This window comes from Glossina fuscipes, unplaced genomic scaffold, assembly GCF_014805625.2.
Source record: "Glossina fuscipes isolate IAEA_lab_2018 unplaced genomic scaffold, Yale_Gfus_2 61, whole genome shotgun sequence".
NCBI classification, from domain to species: Eukaryota; Metazoa; Arthropoda; class Insecta; order Diptera; family Glossinidae; genus Glossina; species Glossina fuscipes.
The window spans coordinates 2,630,240-2,654,068 of NW_023998433.1; the positions used below are offsets into that span (position 1 = coordinate 2,630,240).

The 23,829-nt window shown below is 32.9% G+C and overlaps 2 protein-coding genes across 3 annotated transcripts in view; one reads left to right on the top strand and one right to left on the bottom strand.

Moving 5' to 3' along the window:
* The window catches only part of LOC119638021 (heparan sulfate 2-O-sulfotransferase pipe), a 93,561-nt gene extending 73,638 nt beyond the window's left edge, over positions 1 to 19,923 (top strand). Inside the window, exons 3-6 of the mRNA XM_038034576.1 lie at positions 3,706 to 3,764; positions 17,763 to 18,322; positions 18,390 to 18,544; positions 18,623 to 19,923. Coding sequence (XP_037890504.1) covers positions 3,706 to 3,764; positions 17,763 to 18,322; positions 18,390 to 18,544; positions 18,623 to 18,801 — 953 coding nt within the window. The 3' untranslated portion in view covers positions 18,802 to 19,923. The remainder of the gene's footprint in view (positions 1 to 3,705; positions 3,765 to 17,762; positions 18,323 to 18,389; positions 18,545 to 18,622) is intronic.
* LOC119638022 (deoxynucleoside triphosphate triphosphohydrolase SAMHD1 homolog) overlaps positions 19,924 to 23,829 on the bottom strand; it is a 39,319-nt gene continuing 35,413 nt past the window's right edge. Inside the window, exons 1-7 of one of the 2 annotated variants that reach the window (XM_038034577.1) lie at positions 22,622 to 22,705; positions 21,889 to 22,098; positions 21,705 to 21,816; positions 21,395 to 21,643; positions 20,801 to 21,333; positions 20,322 to 20,396; positions 19,924 to 20,263 (exon numbers count right to left, since the gene is read on the bottom strand). In XM_038034577.1, coding sequence (XP_037890505.1) covers positions 20,218 to 20,263; positions 20,322 to 20,396; positions 20,801 to 21,333; positions 21,395 to 21,643; positions 21,705 to 21,816; positions 21,889 to 22,064 — 1,191 coding nt within the window. In that variant the 5' untranslated portion in view covers positions 22,065 to 22,098; positions 22,622 to 22,705 and the 3' untranslated portion in view covers positions 19,924 to 20,217. Of the gene's footprint in view, positions 20,264 to 20,321; positions 20,397 to 20,800; positions 21,334 to 21,394; positions 21,644 to 21,704; positions 21,817 to 21,888; positions 22,099 to 22,621; positions 22,706 to 23,829 lie in introns of those variants that run through there. The other variant, XM_038034578.1, reaches the window with a different exon arrangement.

Genomic DNA, 23,829 nt, shown 5'->3' on the forward strand with positions numbered 1-23,829 from the left:
TACAAGCTTTAAAATATATATTAATAATTTACTACTTCAAATACCCATCTCAAGCGGATCTAGAAAAAAAAACCAAAATTTTATTTGGCCATTACTTTATGTCAATGAACAGGAATTGAAAGAAAATTCCTCAATTGTAAATATATCGGTTTGAACGAATCATGCGTGAAAATTTTAAACGCTTCTGAAAAATTTTTGGATAAAATTTTATATCAATACATAAATAATTGAGGAGAATATTTTTCTTAATTTTCACATCCATCATCGCAAGATGAGGGGTATATTCGTTTTGTCAAATCGTTTGCAACGCCCAAAAGGAAGCTTCGAGAACCCCCCAAAGAATATATGCTCATGATTAGCATCAAATTCTGAACCGATTTGACCATGTTCGTCTGTCCGTTTGTGTAATGTCTGTTGTAAGCTTTCTCCTGCCCGCAAAAATGAAATTATCGGCATCAAATTTAACAAAAACATTGAAAGCTCTTGCACGCATGTTGCTCTCGAAAATGAGCCAAATTAGTCAAAAGACACGCTAAACATACTACGCAAACTGATAATAACACTGTTTTTCAAAAGGAATAACAAATTGTTCTTTTGTTCATTATTCATAACACCCAGCAGACAAATCTACCAAATATTTAAACCAAGCCGATTCTGAAATAACTCTACAAAAATGAGAAAAATTGATCACGCCCACCCAATATTACAATGTATCAAAATTACGTTGTTTTTTCAAAACCTTTATAACGCGCCGAAACAAACATCAAAAAACCCATAAAGTATATACATTTTTGACCAGTTTCAAATAAGAAACACACCTAAGCACGTCCACCCGTTCATTTGTCCAGCTGTCCGTCTGTCTGCCCAATCGTGTAGTGTCTGTGACAAATATTCTACCTTTCGCAAAAATTAAGATATCGCTTATAAATTTCCAAAAGAATTTGCAAATTACGCGAATAGGTCAAAGAACACGCCTACAACACGTCCACATGCTTGTGCAACAAAAACTGTGAACGCCTACGCTTTCCATAAAGTACAACACATGCACCATATTAATTACCACTTTTACTCTGAAAATAGAAAAAATCAGCCGCGCCCACTCAATATTATAGAGTATGAAAATGTAGTTCTTTTCCTTTTCTTTTAGGATCACCGCGATGGGTATAAAAGATTCGGTCACAACCACATATAATTTTCTTACCATTTTTTTCCGATTTTTTAGCAATTTTAGACATCTAACATAACATTTCCGCTGAACTTTTTCTATTGACCTAAGTCAGGAGTATATCATGTATGTCAAGTTTGCACTGCCTTCCCTCATATGTGGACTACGTTATATAAATGATGGGCTGAAATTTGAGACAATACTTTAGGAAAGCGTTTATGAAACGCCGAAACATTTAATTATATTTTGAAAATGGAAGATAAAGTGTATGTTTTTAATGTATTTGGTCTTTATATATTCGCTACAGCTACATAAGTGCGAAGATCGAGCAATAAAGACGGAAATTGTCAGGAAAGAAAATCGTGATATGTATATAGTGGGATTTGACAGACCATTTCTAGAATAAACAAGTGCCATCCAACAAAATATATATAATTGATTTAATCCGATATTACACATAAAGAACTAAATTAAACCGAGCAATCGATCAGAAACAGTCAGAACGACTAAGGAGAAAAAGCGCTTCTATCATAACAAAACTTCTCTGATATCTCGATATCTCGATAATTTTGATTTAGGGAATTGTTACCTATTTTTGCTCGCGCAGAAAGTGAGTCACATAGAAATCGTGCATCACGAATTGCTTAAACTTGGGTAGACGATTGCTTCCAATCGTCGAAAGCTAATGCGATTAAAAAATCCAATTTCGCATTTGTTCCTGGATAGCAAGTTTTGCTACATCCACCGTGTAGCCCCAATCTTGCCTCGCCCGATTACCAGTCGACGTTAACGCGACTTCGAAAGAAGTTTTACTTCGCTCGTTTTTCCGACCAGATACCCCGAAAGTTTTATTTTGATTGTATAAGGCGTTTACTAAAAAAGTGTCAAAGGCTATCGAACTTTGAGATATTTTAATAAAGTTTGGTACACCAACGTGCTTTGCCCTAAGAATGTACAATAGTGAAAATGATCCGGATCGGATAACCGTAGGGTGGTTAAGAGTGTGCAATGATTCCTATTCCTCTTTGATTGTCGTTCCTCCTCTCTCCTTTACATCTCTTATTGTCACCCTACCACGCTAATGAAATACTTTCCCTTAATCTTAAAGCACACGAACAACTTTATAATCAATCAAGTCAATCCACTTCATTTAAAGGTTAAATTGAGTGATTAGAGGAAAGCGAAAAGTCCACTTATATACACTTTTACGATTAATAATAGCAATCATATTTTTGTATATGATATATATTAGAATGAAGATATACTGTGTACTTACAAAAATATTGTTTATTGTATATTTACTTGTATGTAGAGGTGCGCGCGTTAAGCGCATTGTATAGAGCAGTTAATATATAATAATATACCCACTTATTTAGTTGTTAAACTTGGAGTGCAGTACACACGGGTAATCATTAACATTAATGCCGTTTATAGTGTTATTGCAATTATGTACATGTCTTCTTTTTTTATCGTTAATGTTGTTGTTGTGATGTTATGAGCACGCGACCATCGGTTGAAAGATTTTCATAATTGATTTTTTTTATTATTATTTCTGTTTCTTTCGTTGTTGCTGCTGCTGTTGCATACTTTGTGCATTGGCGTTTTTCACGGTTGATTAGCGCAATAATAGAGATCTATGATAACATTGAACTTGCATATAATAAAAACAGATTACAGGAAGTTCATTATTGATTAGATTTTAAAAAAAAGAAAAGGTTTATATAGAAAAGTCCGTATAGGTTTGATGATTCTAACATAGGCTTGTGTGAACGTAAACTCTGTTTCTGGTAAATTCAAATCAATTAACATTTTCCGCCATTTTTATTTTTCATTTCTTTTGACTTTTTTACTTCTCGCAATCGTCACTTTTAATTTAGTTTTTTGTTTACTTTTGTTCATCATTATTTGCATTCGTATGAAATACGACGTTTATGCGGTGTGAATAGGTTGACACAGAAAAACATGCCAGTTGCACTGATGCGAAACACTTTCAGTTTTCTTATGATTAGCGGCAAGTCTTACCTGTATGATGGGGCATTATTATTAAAGAATATAAGAGTAAAGAGGGTCATAAGCGCGCAAATCTATGCATATGCATATGTGTGTATTTGCACCAAGTCATCATTCAAATTATGACAACAGAAAAGTGAAAGGATGGGCCTTTTTCCTGAATTTCTTTTGCTTTCGTTTTTTGATAAAACATTTTTTTTTTATTTCTTTAACTAAAAAACAAAACAAGGAAGTCGTTCGAACGTAAAGATATTTTGTAATAGTATTCCAATGAAGGAAAAGGAAAAACAAAAAAAATGAAGAGATAAACACCAAAGATTGAATGCTTGCCTCATAATCGTATAGGAAACTCTTAGATAACAACAACTCCACAAGAAAAATGAAGCTGGTTCCAATTTTTCTTTCTCTTTTACTTTTTTTTTTGTTTTTTTTAAATCGACGCACTTAACTAGATAATACATTCAAATAACATGGCTAATTTGCTTTTTAATCTTTTTTTTTCCTTTGCATTTCTTTTTGGCATTTCACAGAACCCGATAATATTAACACTTTGCATAGGACTTATCAGTATCTAAAGAGTACCGGACAGGTAAGTTATCAAAGTTATCAAATAGGAATAATTAAAAAAAATTATATTTTGCAAAAAAACATCAACTCTCATCAGTATGCACTCGTCAGCCATTATATATGTCATTTCATTTATTGCATCTACACATGAAAATTATTGTCTTTTACGAGTTTTTTTTAAGTTTTCAGCTTAAGCAAAAACATATTTACGGTGATTGATTGATATGCATTTACTTTTATATTTTTTTGTGAAAAGTAGAAAATGAATTAAGTTTATTACTTTGCAATTGGCTGAGTGCGCATGGAACAATATGCGATTATTAGCCTTTTTTATTGAAAAAAAATTAAGCTTACTTAAACGTAAATGCATTGAATAGCAAGCAAAGTTACGCTAAAGCATACACATACACACAATTATATATATATATATATATATATATATATATATATATATATATATGTAAATATATATGTATATGTACGCTTTCCAAAGACAAGAAATTGTTTTCCTTTCTGATAAGCATAAGTCATTATTTCATTAACTCATTTCATACGCCCGCATTCGACAAACTTTCGCTGAAAGGAACTTTGTTTCTGAGATAAAATTTCAAGCATCTGAAGGGTATATTAAACCAAATTATCCACGTGATACTTTAGAATTCTTGAAACGCGTAATTTGATTTTACTAGTTAATTTTGTTAAGAGGGAAAAGGCAAGCAGCCTCTCCGCATTCACAGTCCTTCAAATGCGCTCTTCGAAATCTGAAGTGCACATTTTGGTATCATTTGGCATTTCAATCTACTCACTTTACAAGAACTATCAATGTTATCTTCATTAAGCATTGTTCTGCATTCCTTCTTTAGTCTTTTTTCATCTCTCTTTCCCTTCTCTTTTCACTTTGTTCCCTCTTTTCTGTCACCCCATCTCTTTCTCACCATCCCAATATATAATCGAAAGTGAAATTTCACGAAATAATTCTTAGACTATGATAAACGTTCGTAATTGCCAGTTCGAAACGTCGGAAGGAATCAGAATAAATTCTGGAAAATTCCACACTCACGCATAGAAAAAAGTTTGAACTTCCATATGAAGTGTACTTACGAATTCATTTATCTATATTTATTTGGTTTTATTTATTTATTTATTTATTTACATAAGGCTCGAAAACGAAATTAAATTTATTTAAAAGTAGAGCAATTTCTAAAGCTTACAATAACTACTGTGGCACATCTCTGGTCAATTCTCTACACTAATATCGGAAAATTGTCACTACTATCATGACTACTGTCAATGCCATCCTGTTTCTCGAAGACTAATCGACCAAAAGGCAGAAATCAATCCAAAATTTCATACTTGGGAAATGTTAAAATTTACGTTGCAAGACCACGAACGAGACAAGACAGTTCACAGGACAAATAAACAAAATTTCTTTAATTAGTATATGGCAGCTTGTTAAACGAACAGCAACTATTTGAGTTATGGACATTGCATGTTTTTGCGAATCTTACCTCCCATGTTACATCACTCGATTGATGCTTTATTTTTTCACTTCGCTGTAAAGAATATCTAGGAGCGAGGCTCCAATTAAACGGAAATCGGTATTCTGTCTGCGTTCAGAAAAATTTTTTTGTAGCTACATCGAGTAACACAGCATAAGTGAGAGAAGAATAACACCTTAACGAGAGTTATTATTAATATAGCCAGAGAAATGAATTCTAAGATTAAAATTTTAAAGCACTTGCATCTAGAGCTATCTCCTTTATTGAAAATTCTACTGCATTTGAGGTTTGAAACCGCGACCATTGAGCTGTTAGTCGAAATCTTTTGCATATTCGACCACTCATGCGAGAAATATTTCTTGATTTATTTCTATTATTTTTATTCCTTTATTAATTAGTACAGATCAATTGTCGTGCGCGCGTCATAGGACCTTTCCGCTTTTGCTCGGAGCTTATAAAACCATAAGGTGCGAGCATATGACCACCACCCTCGACTCTCTTGAACATTGGCTTTCTTAACGGCCTGACTCAACTACTTGATTGCTCGTTTTTGAATCGCACTGCAGCTGTGGTCTTTCCCGCCATTCCAAACGCTCCCCATTCAAGTCGAACGTATACAAACTCCACTCGCTCTTCGTACTCTGCCGTATCTATAATCCCTTCTAATTACCGTCGTGTACTCTACTTGTGTACAGAAAATAGAAACAAAAACAACGAAGTACTTCCGGAATATAAACCGAACAAGTCGGAAGAAACCATGCAAATGTCCCGAAGATCTATAGAAGCGCAGAGTAAGAAAATACTAATAATAAAGACCAACCGACCGACCAACCATTTCGCTTAATACAGTTAATCAGGCAACCTCATACTTTCATATCCTATGCCACGTGCGTTTGAAAACAATGTGTAACCTTTAGTGTACTAATACCAAAAGGAGTGAATAATTGTATTAGGCAAAGCGATATAGGATATGTAATAATCGACCTTGCTCGACTAAAAGTAAACTCTAACAGATTGGTGACCGTAGATCTTCCCTTTCGAAAACCATGTTGGGGAGGAGAAATATATGATTTCATGGAAAAGGCTATATGCTGAGTCACAATTCGTTCAAACAGTGTAGGCAAGACACTCAACTTGGCAATGCCTTTGCAGTTCTCTACAAGTTGCCTACTACCACTTTTGTGAATAGGAATAAGGAAACAAGTCTTCCAACACAAAGGGAAAACACCTAAATTCAAGGACTTGTTAAAAATCTTTGAGATAAGACCACATAGCTCGCCAACACAAGATATAAGTACACATGAGGGGATTCCAGCAGGTCCGGGCGAACAATTATATTTTAGAGAGCTCAATCCTTCAAAAATGTCATTTTCAGATATAACAAAGTTAGGAATTGAAATCAAATTAGAAATCGGATATGGATAGTTTGCTGATAAATCAAAATTGGTAGTTGAAAAGTTCTGTCGGAAATATTCCGCAAAAAGATTTGAGGTTTCAAAATCATCCGAGCACTCGAAGCTATTAAAAGACACATGCGAGGGATTTATGGAGATTTTTCTTTTGGAATTAACAATCCCGAGGGATAAATTCCTTAATTAAGAATCCAACCGGCCACAATGATTTATTTAACATCAAATCCATATTTTCAGTCGGAACTAGAATTTCAAAAGATAAGATAGCGCTGGATTGAGAAGGAGCCAATTTGAAAATACTAACTACTACTAATAATTGACAGAAGGGGCTTTCACTGCCAGATAACTTTTTATGTTATCAACAGATGTATCTGGTGCCAGTCTTGACGCAAATATTGCATTTCTGGGAGGAACTGCCTTCAAATATATGTCATCTGTACTAGGAGTAGCAGGGTTCACTGATGAGAATTTATGAGTTGGGGAAAATATAGAAGGTGTAATCACACTTGCACGAGCAGCTTGTGCGATGTGTCAAGTTTGGCGGCCAGCGTTCACACTCGAACAGCCAGGAGGAGAGTACGATTTACTATTATCATTATTAGTTTTAAGCGATGAAGCCTGACAAGACTGAGTGACATCAACGGGAGGAGATACCATTGCCACTTCAGCATAGCTCAACCCAGTAGGACTTCTCGGCTTTTTTTTAACTTTTATGTTACCGACCGAGTCAAGAGTAGCAGAACCGCTAACATTCTTTGTAGACTTTAAGGAATTGCTAACTTGCACCGACGAAACGGACTTTGGAGAAGTCAGAGGTGACGAACCACATGCTACGCTACGAGTTGAAACTTTGTTAGCTGGAGAGGAAGATGACTGCGCAATAAAACGGCACTCATCAAACCTATTCTTGATTATTTCAAACTTCTCCCACAAGGAGCCGAGATTTTTGCTCAAATCTGAGAAACAATGTCTCATCTAAGTGAAGAGTTTGTAGAAATCAATGTCCCGTTTTCTGCAGCCAGGACATGACCATCGTAAACCTTTAGAAGGATCAAGGACTGCATCAGCAGCACAGCCAATAATAACAGCACACTTTGCATATCCAAAACGCTCACACAGCCAACAAGAAATGAATCGTTCAAATTCAGGGCCTATTTTCGCACGGCATCGTGTAAATAAGCAATCGATGTCCATTGAAAACAACGAAAGTAGCTTATGAAGGAAAAAAAGGAAATCTAAAAAATTCCAAAGCACAAATTTTCAGCAAATTAAAGCAAATTTCTCACTTCCCTGCCCACTGTAAATATAGAGCGCAAGCTAAAGAAACTGTAAACAAAGATTAACAGGCAAAAAGAGAGACTTTTACCAAGAACTCAGTTGTTGATTACACTAAACCAAAATGATTTTTTCACATAAGTGGTTAATAAATTCATATACGTTAAATGCACACTTTATTCTTTTAGAAAATTTTTAAAATTAAACATAAATAAAGCAAAAAAACTAAGAAATACACTAAAAAAATTGAAATATTTCTTGCACAGAATAAAAAGGCAACTACAACACGCACGCAGAGTTGCCAAACTCGATATGTTTTAAAATGTAACTTTATCTGCTTTAATGCAATATAGTTGAACAGAAACAACTATTCCGTGATAAGCCAGCACTTCTACGGAATTTTACTTCAATAGAATTGAATTCTGAAGATCTCTAAAAAACGTCGTTCATTTTTTTGCATTGCGTTGGCTTGACGAAAAGGCAAAAAAAATGGTAGCGATAATAACTAATGTTCTTGTAACTTTTTTCAATAGGTTATAGTTTTTAAATTATTTTCAATAAAGTTACTCCATTGCCTTAACCTCCATAATTGATTTCTCCTAATATCTTTTTATGATTTCAAACGGATTGCTTTGCTATTTATAAAGCTGTCAACAAATTTTCTTTCACTTATTATTTAGGTCGTTAATCTAAACCCGAATGTCTTAAACAATATTAAAACATCAGAGATGAATGTGGTATTTTTTTAATTGTGTCCCATGAAGTGTTGAACTTATCAATTTATTAAAACTGTAGGCCAAAATTCATGATTTTAACATTGAGATAGATCCTCAACCGAATGGCATAGTACCCTTATTAAGTACCCTTATTAAGTGCAATAGCATGATTTTAGTAAGAATATCGATGCTTTCGAAGAAAACATGGTAGTTGTAAGTCATGTGAATTACTTAAATTTCTTTTAATTCCGACTGATTTATATAAATATGGTAAGAGACCTAGTAGAACGAATAATCAGTTGGTACTATTATATAAGAGCTCCTTGAGTCTTTGTGCCGAAACACCATGGAAGCATTCGTAAAATGCTAAATTCGAAATTGGTTACTACAGAATTCGACCAGTGCGTTCCGACCATTGTTAGAACACAATCATAGACGCCGAACATTATTCTTATTGTTATTTGTTTCATTCTGAATTAACTCACGTTCACTTCACCTTAACATTTCTCTTTTCAGTGGGTTTTAAACAAAGATATACAGAATAGCAATTTCTGGAAACCTTAAAAAATACGAAGAATATGTTGTACGAGAAACGGAATTTTATCAATTTTTCCGACAAAGTTTATCATAAAAAATTCTTAGCTTTAAAACTAAATGATTTACGGAAATTGAATTTAAAAGGAAGGAAAAAATTGCAAGCGATTTTTTTTAAATTCTCCACAATAATGTCGAAATAAAATTGTTCATAATAAGGAATAAGAGAAAATCGATTTTCATTACAGAAAGTTTTCAATGTTTGCGAAATCAATTTAAAACTTTAACTAAAGCATTTTAATTTAACGCAAAAAAGGGAAGCACAAATGTATTAGAATCAGACTTGGAAAATAAGAGAGAATTAGAATAACACTATTTAAGCAAAAATATATATTGGAAAAAGTTCTCTTTTATACCCTTCACCGAAGGAGGAGCAATGTATTCATTTTGTGAAAATCCAGAAGGAAGCTTCAGAGACCCCACAAAATATATATATACTTGATCAGTATCATATTCTGAATCGCTATGACCATCTCTGTCTGTCCGTTTGTGTAATGTCTGTTTTAAACTTTCTCTTGGCTGTCAAAATGAAACTATCAGCATCAAACTTAGCGAAAACATTGGAAGCTCTTGCGCGCATGGTGTTCTTGAAAATGAGCTGGATCGGTCGAAAGACACGTAAACTGATAATACCTTTCAAAAGAATTTAAAACTCGGTTTTTTGCTCATAATTCGTAAATTGCAGTTCATAGATCTACAAAAATTTTAACTTATATTCTATGGGCGATGCTCTGGTTCCTCTAAAGAAATGTGAAACGTCGGCCATGTAACTCAATTTTGTAATGTGTCATAATCTTTACTTTACTTTCAAAACCTTTATAACACCCGGAAGCAACTTTCAAAAACTTCATAATTCTTGGCTAGTTTCCAATTTGGAATGCACCTAAGCACGTCCGGCCGTGCATCTGTCCATCTACCCCTCTGCGCAACCGTCTGTGGTAAAAATTATCCTGTTCGCAAAAATGAGGATATCATCTAGAAGCATGAGAGAGAATTTTAAAATGACCCCACCAATTCAAAAGATACGCCTTTAACGCCCGCACGCTTAGCGACAAAATTTATGAATACTTTTGCTTTGAAGCGGACCAAATTTGAAAAACGTGGGTCTATTTTTTGGACGTCACTCCCTATAAGATTTCCCACAAACATTAAACTTTTCAGAAAAGCGTCTAATTTTTAATACTTTGTAATGGAAATTGATCAATAATAATAATTTCGGAAAAAAATTAACAATAGACCATTTGAAACAAGGGGTTTTAAGTTTATTTTTAAGATACTAACAAAGCAAGCTCTTATGCGGATGGAAACTGAAAAATAATAGAATGTTTAGGAGGTAAATTAAGTTTGCTAAATTTGGATCGTGTCATGTGATGTTGGGAGCATCTTCCAATATGCGGGCTTTCATGAACATGAAAATGATGTGTAATATTTTTACTTATTACCAAAACGAGTAAATAATTGCACTAGGTGAAATGACGTAGGGTATCTAATAGCCAGCCTTGCACTTGTCCTTACTTGCTCTAATACTTCTTAATAGTATTGCAATGTAGCTTATGATGAAACGATAAAGACGCAGTGTTAGAATTACCGTTCAGTGTCTTCGTTATTTTCACTGACAATTTAACTAACGGTACTATCGTTGAAAGCATAACGTATTAATGTAAGTGACGCTATCAATATCATTGAAAAAATTTTTATATATATTTGAAAATATCCCCAGATCGGAAAAACATTAAATTCCTGAAATCGCTTATAATATAAAAGCCATACATGCATACTAAACACAAAAAATGTAAAAAAGTATAGTCGAACAATTTGGGCTATGAAATGCCCTTTCCTACTTCCCTTAATGAAATTCTTCATTTATTTTCGTGATAAGACTCCAAAAATTGCACTTATTTTCCAAGTAAGGACATATTTGTCTTTCTTTTCTTTTTATATAGAAGAGGGCCCAAAACGCTGGTTGAGATGGCCTAAATTTAGTAAAAAGTAAGGTTCTTGTCAAGGACCTTATTGTTATTCAAATATTTTAGCCATATAGCACTAAATATTATAGGGATCGAAAAATAGACCTAAGTAGTCCAAATTTGGCGCAGTTCCTTTCTATATGTTTGTCCAAATGAGTAACCAAGCTGATAAGAATCGTGAGTACCAAGTCAGTGTTCGCGAGTTCAAATCTTAGTGCGGTAGAGATTTATTTGGTCTTAACTATAGAGAGGTCTCAGTCGGTAAAGGCATAACAGCTATTGATTAGGATGCAGCCACCACAAGTCTATTTCTTTCTTTCCTCCTCTTTGCTCACGTTTTTCTGACCGCCACCGCGTTACGCGAATAGGGAACATCCCCTGAGTGATTGGTCATGTAAAAAAAACCATATCTATCATTTATATATAAGGAAACAATTATCATCATAAATTATTAAAAAGTACAAATTTTCCTTATCTTGCCTTCTACATACCCTACCTTTATTTTTCGTATATAGGGGAGGGTTCAAAATCTCAAATCATCTGACCCAAATTGTTTAAATAAATTTATTACGCCGAAATACTGTTACTCAACAATTTTTCTCGAAAAATTTCGATAATTAAAAAATTGTTGTCGTGTCATGACTGTTTCTAAATAATATGGTTTGATGTGGAGTACTTATAAGAATGGTCTTGTCCAAGTCGTACTCATTAGGGCTCTTCCCTAGTCCAAAACACGATAGTGTACCATACTTCATCAAAATATCTGAAAAGTTGTGACCTGTAGGTTCAACACAAAAATACATGGACAGTCATCAAGCAGATAGACAAGCTTAGCAAACAATGATTCTAAATCGACCGGTATAATAAAAGATAGGTCTATCCTAAGAGCTTCTGGGTGTTACGTACGCCCTTACGTACAAGCTTAATTACCATAAGTGGTATAGGCTATAAATATAAAACAAATTCAATATGATGGAGAAATGGAAATATTGAAACTACAATCAAAAAGTAAAAATAACGATCACACAATTAACTTTCATCAAAATTTACAGCTAATCGATTTTTTCTTCTCAAAATTGGTTAAAACTCCTTTTATTCACGATAAAATAGAAACAAGAGCAAAATGCAATTGAAAAAAAAAATCCAACATAATCGACTTTTTGAAATCATGTTTTATTAAAACCATATTATAAAAATCGAAAATAATTGAACGTGTTATATTGAAATCATGTTTGACAAGTATGGCGTTATATGAGGGATGTCTTCATATAGATTCGGAAAAAGTCACGACGCCTTTTTAGCTAAGTACTTGGAGTTACAACGTGTGCGACTAACACCGATTGTTGGGAGATACATAAAATTTGATTTTGTTTGAAATTCAGAAAATCGGACAACCGAGACTCCATAATAGATAAATATATTTGATTTTACCATGTCCGTCTCTCTGTCATTCGTTGTTTGAAGCTGTGGAAGTAATCAAATGAAGAGCTAAAAAAGAACTCTGACACGACGAAAACTCCTCGTTTAGAAGAATTTGCTTTCAAATTTTTTAAGATCATCTAAGAAGTGTGCACACATGCTATTCTGAACGATTGGTTGATAAGCCCGTTACTAACAAAATATTCTGCAATTTTTATATATTCGCTTGGGATGCTTGGTTGGTGCTCAAAATTCGCCTCAAACCTCATATGTATATAATTATTTAACTTCTTTAACACGGATTTATTAACCATTTATAATGTTTAAAAGAAATATTTTACTTCCTGCAGCGAACATTTTTTCTATCAAATAATAATAGAATAATAGTCGTAAAGTTGATATTGAAATGATATGTTTTAATAGAGCTGCCAAAGCTAGTAGCGAAGCACTGTTGGAATTGTTCAATAAATTGAAAAATTTCAATGAATTCACTTTGGTACGGCACGGCTTACATAAGGCAATTGACTCTACAACAACACCAACAATTGGCAAAAGAAATTGCCGAATTCCTGGAAGATGCAGTTTATATCGAGCATGCTTAGACTTTGAACAGTTTAAATTACCAAGATCTATTTATATTAATATGATGTGTGATCGAGTGCAAAGGGTAATCAAATGGTTTTATTATGCCCATTTTATTATGCAAATGCTATTGAACGCGATAAGGATCCTAATAAAGCATTACCTTCGGCTAGTTGGTATGAAAACGATTTTAATCTTTGATCGATCCAGAATTCCAATATATACCTTTTACTATCAGGGATTACACGGGTAATTTTAAATGACAATCATTATTCATCATTAGTCATCACGAGGCTTGTTTATAGGTAAAAGCTGCTAAGAAGATAGTTACCCATCACTTCAAGGCTTAATCTATTTAATAATTATGCTTTTTTTTTTTTTAATAAACACTTCAATATAAGCAAATATGTAAGGTAAAGGTATAAGGTCTCATAAACATTACACTATTTGCTAGGTATATGAATTAATTTTCATGGTTTCATTTTATATTTCATTAAAAGTATTGTTTTTTGCTTGCTTCACCATTCTAACGAATCCTAACCGACTTAAATCAGAGCAATCCTTTATCTTCATCATACGCTCGTATCACTCAATGAAATATTAACACATTTTTCTAGCGACCTTCAAAATTACGAGACAAATTATTGCTTCAAACTGCTGCCAAAACTCTTTCAATACTAAAGCGCATTTACAGGAAGTATGCTCCAGCCAACAAAAGGCAGGATTCAATGTTCGAATCCATTTAAACTCATATACTCTTGGGTTAGTTTAAGGAAAGAAAGCGCACATGACAACCAAAGATGTTTGGAAACGAAGTATTGCAGAAGATATTGGATAAAAACCTTGACTGCTAATTATAGATGAAAAACTTTAATTGTTTAAACTTAAAAACTCTGCTCTATAAATTAAAAATGAAACATTGTTTAAATTGCATTTTAGATTACATGAGATGCGTCCAATGGTAGATTCGTTACGATAATCCTAAAGGTAAAATTTTACCGCTTAGTAATAGAATACCATATAATGCATGACCAACAATTTCTAAAGATATAAATGATAAAGAAATGGACAATGCCAGGGTACATAACGCTTGAATTCGATGGTTTTGACCTTCTTTTATCTAAAATAGCAGTTTTCCATTTAACATTATTGATTTATTCGGCGTACGTCGACGCTAATCATGGACGGCTCAAAACTCTTCTTTTTCATTACTTTTGTTGTTTATTTGAAGAAATCTGCTGCCGAAGCCCACCAAGCACATTCAGAGGCTTATGGTCTAGTCTATCACATCCTATTTTTGGGTCCAGGTTTTAAGGATTTGAAATTGGAGACGCGAAGTGATTGAAAATGCCTCTCTTGCAGCTCGAATAAGAAGTTTTGCCCCACCGAACGTACTCATCACGCATGGCGCTTTCTGATTACCACTTGTTCAGATTAGTGCACCAAGGCTAAGCTGGCACGGTGGTCTGCAAAGTTGAAAAAATGAGAAAATGGGTCGGGGGGTGGATCGTTGCCAAACGTTCTTTCGACGTGGTATCGTCATGTTGCCAGGAATACAGTAAAATGTTATGGAAAATGACGGAAAACATTTTGGTTAATATACATTGTTCCAATTTTTCTCAATAAATGTCTTTTTCAAGTGAAAAATTGATCAATATTTTTGCAAACACCTAATATTACGAGTTTCTCGAATATAGTAGTGTAATCAGTATCGAATAGTGTAAAGAAATATTGTTGCAACTGGACCCGGAATGGAAGACAAGCTGTTTGTAATGTGCAAAAAATTACGATAAACGGATTCTCCAGCGCGACAATTTTCGGTTGTATGCTGTCAAGCCTGTCGGGAGAACACATCAACCGTTTGAATAAAAGATCCTGTCCCAGTTGTTCTGCAAATATTAAATGCAATAAGAAATAACTCCGTAGTGGCTGCTTTTAATAGAATAGCAAACCTTTTGTTCGTATATTTATTAACTAAACTAAAAAAAAAACTTGCGATTAATGATTGTAACATTTTTTCGGAAATACAAAGCAGTAAGAGCTTTGCAAAAAAACAAAGCAGAAAGAATGGAAATTTATTCACTTGTTCAATACCTTGGGCCTGTAAAATTGTCATATAAATCTATTTTCTATGGAGCGCTAAATAAAAATGAATTTATATGCGATTTCCAAACGCAACTATTGCTTTATACAACCTTTTCACAGCATAAATAGAACCAAATAAACACAGGTTAAAACGTTATAGTCTGGTACGGAGAACCATTACGTGGACTGCATAATGTCGTGGCAACTTTTTCAAAATACGAGGGTAAATGAGATGCAATCCGTTTCCAGTAAAGCTTGTTCCTGCACCCTGTAAGCTGAATACAACACTCTTGTACGGACAACAGACCGACAGAGGAGTTTAAATCGATTAAGAAAATTATTCCGAATGAATAGCATAAAGTGTGACTATCCCAAGTAGTATCGTACATTAAAAAGCAAAATGAACAAATAAAACGTGTGACTTTGAAATCCATATATTAGCATATCCAATACAATGAAAAATTTATACGTTTTCCGGTGACGGGTAAAATTAAATTAAAAAATGATAGGAGCTTCAATAAGATGTACAATTTTAAGGGCTTTCAATTTACTAGCTGCTGCACAAATAGCCAAAGGGCATGTGGAACGTGGTTATGCTGTCGTCGGGTCTTGGGAAGATACCAATATAACTTTAGGAGTCTTTGAAAATTACATACCACGCTTCTTTTGCGCTGCCAAAGTGATTTATGAAAGTAAGTTTCAACTTTCTGACACAGTAAAGTTTAAAAGTTGATGTCGTCTTCAAAATTTTTATTACACAGTGCATGAAGAGCATATATCAAATCGTAATAGAAATAAACGTAAGCCCCAAATTGATGATGATGTTAAGGCCACGATACGTCGTAACTTTACTTATGAATATGAATTTTATTACTTTTGTAACCAAAGTATATATAAACAATACCTAGCAATAAATTTGATAAAATTGCAAGCAAAAAAAAACACTTTTATTTAAAATTAAGTAAATTTTTAACATAAATTATTTTAAAAAGACAAAAAATAAACAGTTGAGGTTTTTAAATGACAAGACAAAAAACTCTTCCTTTTCATAAAAAAAAAAAATTAATAAAAAAAAAAAGATAAGCGCATGTTTCACATCGACCAAAAGTCATTAACCAACATGTTACTAAAAGAGAGAAAAAAAATTCAATTTACTTCCTTCGAAGATAGTCTGCATTATAACGTTTAGTACCGTTTATATTAAGCAACCCTGCTAAAACAGTAATACATAAATACGGACATTACTTTCCTAATTGTTTGCTCGGCTTATAATAAAACAATTTTTGAAAACGTTACGATACAAAAAGGAAACGCAGAACATACTGGTGCTTGAAAACACGCAAGTATTCAGAATATTCAAATTCATTCATATCGACCTCACGCGCCCATGCATTCAATTTATCCACGATAATTGCGTCGCTAATTGACGTTATCTCTATTATTAGGCTGATAATATTCTTTGTAGAATGCCTAATGTTGGTGTAGTAATGAAAATGCACAAAGGAGGAATATTAAACGATAAACGTAACTGAAATTGAGCTAACCTTATTCTCACAAAAAACCAAAAAAAAAAAGAAATATTAGAATTTACGATTAATATCGCCTACAAGTTCATATGTAAAGCTCATATATCTTCTCTCACTTAAAGAAAATGAAAAATATATATTTAATAGAAAGTCCAACAGATCGTTTATAGATCTTACGTGTGGATGTGCGTGCATGCTGTATAGTTATTGTTCATAACGAACAGTGACAAATAAATCGATAAAGAAAATGGCACAAATGCAGCATTTTTCTAGCATAAGAAAATCGCACGACATAAATCCAATGAAATGCTGATCTCTTGACCAGAGGAATGAAAACCGAAATTAAAGCTTGTTATATGTTTTCAATTTTGTTTTATTCTCTATTTTTTTATATTAACATATATTAGACACTATTAGTGTTTAAAGTTTTCTAAAAATACAACAACAACAATATTAAGAAAATACCATAAAATGGTGCAAACAGTTATATCAGTAATTTATCGATAACAAATCTTGACATTTGCGAGCAAGTTTCTATTGTTTAACAATTACAAATGATGATGGCGACTTTCTTTTCACACTTGTGCATTTTTCAAAAATTAATTGGTAATTATTCAATTTTCAAATATTTTTCAAAGGATTTACGAAAAAATTCATGCTTCACAGAATAAGAACTAATTGATGATTACATGACGGGCGAAAAGAAAAAATAATTATATTAAATGAGAGAGCCCAATAATCTTTAAAATTAAGAGCGCGAATGGAGAGAGGCGATTTAAAAATATTTGTGTTCGACAAAATCGTTAAATCAGATTGAAAAAAGTAACATACATATCAATCGACCGACATTAACTATCGTATTGAAATACATAGATACTGAACTTATTTGAAAAAAAAAAAAACTATTTCCTGTTTCTATTTCTCTTCTGTATTCAATCCATTCAGATGCAATCATTAAACGTCTATGACTTGAATAATACCCGCAAAGCTAAAATGGAATTGGTATTTTTCAACCGAGTGCCCAAAGTTGGTAGCCAAACATTTATGGAACTTTTGCGTCGTTTATCTGAACGTAACAATTTTCAATTCAACCGCGACGCGGTACAAAAAGTTGAGACCATACGTTTGGCTGAAGATCAACAACAGGAAATGGCCGAAGTTATTAGCGATTTACCAGTACCTTCAGTGTTCATTAAACATGTTTGCTATACAAATTTCAGTAAATTCAATTTACCTATACCCATCTATATAAACGTAGTACGTGATCCCGTGGAACGTGTAATTAGTTGGTTTTATTACGTAAGAGCACCGTGGTATTTTGTCGAACGCAAGGCAGCTTTTCCCGATCTACCGCTCCCGCATCCTGGCTGGTTGAAAAAGGATTTCGAGACTTGCGTTCTTTCCGGAGATCAGGAATGTACTTACACACAAGGTGTTAGTGTCGAGGGTATTGGAGATCACCGGCGACAAAGTTTATTTTTTTGTGGTCACGCTTATGAGTGCACGTAAGCGCTAATATTAGCAGTACATACTAATCACTTTAAAAAAATGTTTCTTTTGTTAATTTTTTAGGCCTTTTAATACGGTGGGTGCATTAGAAAGGGCCAAGCATGCCGTAGAGAGTCAATATGCAGTAGTAGGAGTTTTAGAAGATCTGAATACTACCTTAGCAGTCTTCGAAAAGTATATACCGCGTTTCTTTCAGGGCGTACGGGAAATCTATGACAGTAAGGTTTCTAAATATAATAAAGGCATATATAGCATTTGTATCATTATTTTTTCTTTTGCTTTTTTTTTTTCTTTAGCAAGCGCCGAATATCTAACAAAAATTAATAAAAACAATTTTAAACCACCTGTTAGCGAAAAGGTGAAAGACATTGTACGACGTAATTTTACCAACGAAATTGAATTCTACCAGTTTTGTCGACAACGTTTACATAAACAATATTTGGCGGCTCATTTGGCACAAAAACATCTACCTTAATTTTCTAAAAGAGATACGAAAGAATAAAAAATGCGTTGCTTTTTCGAAAGCAAAATATATTAAATATGTAATTTGTAATATATGTATGTAATTAGTTATAATTTAGAATTAGGCTTTATTTCGTTGTGTTGTTTAATTTTCTAGGCTTTTATTTTATAGGGGTCTGCACATAACAGTATATTGAATCATTTTCTAGACATTCGCTTCCTTTTTTTAGCTTTGACAACATAAATAATTGTCCACTAAAATTTGAATACAACTTAAATCAAATAAAATAAGACAAGCTTCTTAAAAGAAGTTTTTACTTGCCCTGAATTACGCTCACTCTACGCCTTTATGCCTCTCTTAAGCTGTTGGGGTCTAACTGCACTTCAACCCCAATATGAACAAGAAAATTACCAATATCTTCGAAGTCTGTAGAAATATCTTTTCACGTTCAGCACACATTCTTTTCCGTTCAAGTGACGAAATGGAAGCTATTGCAAACAACAAATCGTGCCTTTCATGTTTATCTTCACACGTTATTTTTTTTATTTTACTGTTATGTTGCCACTGCTATTCATACACCAAAAGTCGCTATATAAGCGATGTATACTAGGGTGACAAACACGACCGTTAACAGACCAATTACAAGAAAATCGTAATTTACTTTCTAATTATGTACTTCACCATTACAAGATAGTAATCTCTTACAATTGGTTCTGACCTGAACAAAATAGGGCGCCTGTGAAAAGACAAGATATTCCCTAGTTTTGAAATGTCATAGTTACAAAAAAAAGAGAAACGAAAACAGAGAGACAAAGGAGTTGCGGAATTTTAAGATTCACGCTAAGACGAATCTAATATTCTTATTATTAGTTATTTGTTTTTTATATTTGTAAAAAAAAAAAAAAAAATTGCACATATTCAGTATTTTTATGAAAAAATTTAACAGCTTTAGATTTGTTGGAGCTTAGAAAAAATGAGACTTTAAACTGTTATTAATGAAAATTAAAAAAGAAAATAGTTATTATTTTATACTAACAGTGATCTCCTATTGTTACGTATATCTTTCTTTTTTTTTTTGCTTTTGTTAAATGAGTTATTATTATTTAATATTTAACAGCCGATGTTACTATTACAAAATTTTTACAATTCACTATATTAAGTACGAATAGTAAAATGAATAAATAAAACAAACAAATATAACATGTATACATAAGTGTCGGCAGTTTTTTACATTTAAACATATTGTAACTATAAAACACACATCACAGCAGAACACGCCGACCGATCGTATAAAGACATGAATATAAAAATGTGTCCCTCTTAATAATTTTGTGCTGGCGCAAATAACGTAGAAATCGCACTTTTTACTTCTTTGTGGCATTGTCTTATCGTAAGTTAAATTTTGTTTAAAAATGATTAAGAAAATGTTCACGTCCTTTTCTCAAAGTCACCTGTGTAATATATAATGTTATCCCTGGAAGATAATTTTTTCTTAAATTTCAATTTTTAAAAAAGAAAAATGTAGTGAATACCTTTCCGAGCAAATAAAATTAATCCATTTTCTTAAGGGATAGGTTTCATCAATTGTCGTATCGATTGTCCCGCGACTGGAAGATATTGAAAAAAATTAATAAAAAAGTTTCAGGAAACAATGAATACAAATTTTATGACCACCAACGAAATCGAAACGGGCGTTAAGTTTACCATTGCCGGAAACGCCCAAAAATCCTTGTACTCAACATTTACTTACTAATTGCAATCTAATTGATGTCAGATGATACGTTTGTTGTCTATTTTTAAAATTCCTTCTTTCATAAAGGGAGTATGAAATTTGTAAAACAAAGTCTAAAAGTTAAACAGACATTGAAAACTGACGCAAAATCGTCAATCGCATATATCTAGATTTACTGGAACACTTAAAACAATTGCGAAAATTCGGCGATAATATCAGCGTAAGATAGCGGAAATAAAAGACCCACCATAAAACGAAACCTTTCTTTCTTTCACTTACTTTGGATACAAACATATTTCATCTTTGGGGAAATACTCTAAAACCCGTTCTATATGAATGTATTGGCAATCACGATATGAATCGATTAAGCAGCGACAAATAGATTGGAACTCTCTCCAAGATACTTCTTTGAAGGTCGTAGATTCATCTAAAAATCTGGTTAAATCATCATCTTTGATGGCTGCGATTACTTCCGCATCAATAAACTTTAAAAAATTCTTTATCTCATAAAATTTTTCCAAATCATTAGAGGTGTACTTCCTTCCAATAATTTTTCTTAATATAGCATTACGCGTAATATTATATGTTTGGCTGTAATAATCCTTGTAAAAAGTCCAACGTGCCGTAAATAGTTGAATAATCTTGTGTGTGTCAGCGCATGAGTATTCGACATGGGCTCCATCTTCGCTAGCACGAGAATTCAAGAATACTTCATCAAAATTTATAAGCGACAGTTTGCCAAACAGATGTCCATCACGTTTCAGATAATCCCATTTATCGACATCGATTTGGCAAAACTTATTGCTAACAATCTGGAAATTTTTAACGGAGAGTAGCATTCTTATAACAAAAGGTATACAAACGTAAACTTACCTCAAATATGAAGCGATATTCATTGGGCAGCGAATGTTTAAAATCTTTACGGTGACCAGTTATTAAGGATTTAATTAAATCAATGCCGCGATTATTGTTTTCACGTAGATGGGCGAAAATTTGTGGACATTCGGCAAATATCTTGTCAATCAGTTTCCCGCTCATCGTTTCATGGTTATAATCAGGATCAACGTATTCCCAGCTATGCGAAAACGGTCCATGACCAATATCATGGAGGAGAGCAGCTAGCTAAAAACTCAGATTTAATGAAATCTTTTTCTAATTCCATTTTTGAAAATATCACACATACTAAGACCGCATCTTTATAAATAGAAGGAATTTTGCCTTCCGGCTGCATGGCCTTGATCCATATTGTGTTTTTTTCAATGGCATCTAGCGTTAAGAGAGCTGTGTGGTAAGTGCTACAAAAGTCAAAAAAGAAAACATTGTTAAAGTATTTTTTAAAAAAAGTGTAACACAATATTCAATCTAACCCAATCGAATGATTGTAGCGATTATGTGCAATTATCCTATCATTCGCTTTGTAACCAAGTTTCATAAAACCAAGTTGACGTATTGACTTTAGACGTTCAAAGATCGGAGTTTCGACAATCGGCTTGACATCCATCGGTAAAACTATTACACCATGTATCTCATCTAATATTTCCATAGTCCCAACTTAATTTTTAAATATTGTATTCTCACTGAAAAACAAATCGTCTAATTTTTATTTTTTTATTTTTCGATGTCAAGATAAGAGAGACTAGGCCAATAAAAAAAAATTGTATAATATTAATCAACCTATTTTTTCTCTTAAGAAAAAATTATTGCTTATCATATGTTTGGTGTCAAATTTATTATTGTATTTTTAAGACAATTATTTCAAAGCCAAACTGTTCATAACCTATATATGTCAAACAAGTCATATGAGGGGCATTAAATTTGAGAGGCTTTCAAAAATTTGCTTTTTTAATACAATGGTCAATGTTGAAACAGTTAATGAAGTTTCGCAAATTTCGAATACAAAAATATTTAATTAAAATATAGGAAAACAGTTGAGAAATTAATTCACAAATTTGTTTGAATAAATGTGCCATTTATTTAGAATTTCTTCGCCAAGCGCATATAGCAAATCCCATTCCCCCATAAATATAATGCTAAAGTTAACAAAGCTCTCTCATTTTATCCGAAATATTTTTATTTATATAAAAATGAAAATATCTTTACAACACCACACATATTGATAATCAAACGGAAAATGATTTTTAGCTCTCCTTGTTATTAGTTAAAAATAATGACTGCATATATACCAAGTAAACAAAAGTCAGCTGTTACGATAAATAGTTTAACGTTATAACATTCCCTTCTGATCTGCCATATAAGCGAAAAGATAAGCCAGAGAGTATGGCAAGCGGAAACACAAAAGTTTGAAACAAAAATTGGAAATATTGCCAGCCCTACCGATTTAAATAAAAAAAGTGATTCAAATGGAACTGATAACACGTAAGTGAAGAATTTTTCATAAAATATGAAAATAATATCATTTCTGGTACAACAACGGAAACTCTATGCAACGCCTAAGTAAGAATTATCGCCCCTCTGGTATGGATAGCCGCCGAACCCCGAAAAATTCTAAGCGAAGGTAGGATGTAGGTTCTCCTTAAGCCATCACTCGCATCAATATTACCTAAAACGTATTCAAAACCCGCTTTTGATTCTCGAAAAATCTACCTGCAATACATTTTTTTTTATACACTTTGCCCATATATGTACAATCCATTTACTGACAAATTTTCGGGTGAAGTAAGAGGATTTGAAGTGTCCCGCACAGACCTTGTACATCTGACAACATTGCTTTTCCGCCAATTTCGTTGTTCCTCTATTGCCCAAATATAATATGAGCAATATATCACTATATATATATCGTATACATATATATATTATATATTATTTAATAATAACTTTTAATAAGATTTCACTCAGCTTTTTAAATCAATGATAACGACAGTATATGATGTTCTATGAAAAAATTGATGATGCAGAATCGATTACAAGCTTTGGCGAATTAAGAGTATTAATTAGACAATCAGGGTAAATAGAAAGAAAAAAAGAATTAGTTTACATACCTTTGACAAATTTAAAACTTCTTGTTTTGGTTCAGTTATTTGTAAGTAAACAATTTTGCTTATAATTTACGTTGTTATCAATGTGCAGCTGTTTTCTCTTATGAACGCAAGTCTAAACAAACAATTCTTAATCTAAAAAACCAAATTTACAACGTGGATTATACAACTTACGACTGATTTGGCAGCATTTCTTGCATCTAGGGTGCTTACATATTGTACAAAAACTCGAAAATGAAATCTATTTAACGTCATCCATAATTAGTGCCAATATTTCAAATACAGATCGAAAAACAAAATATGAATAATAAC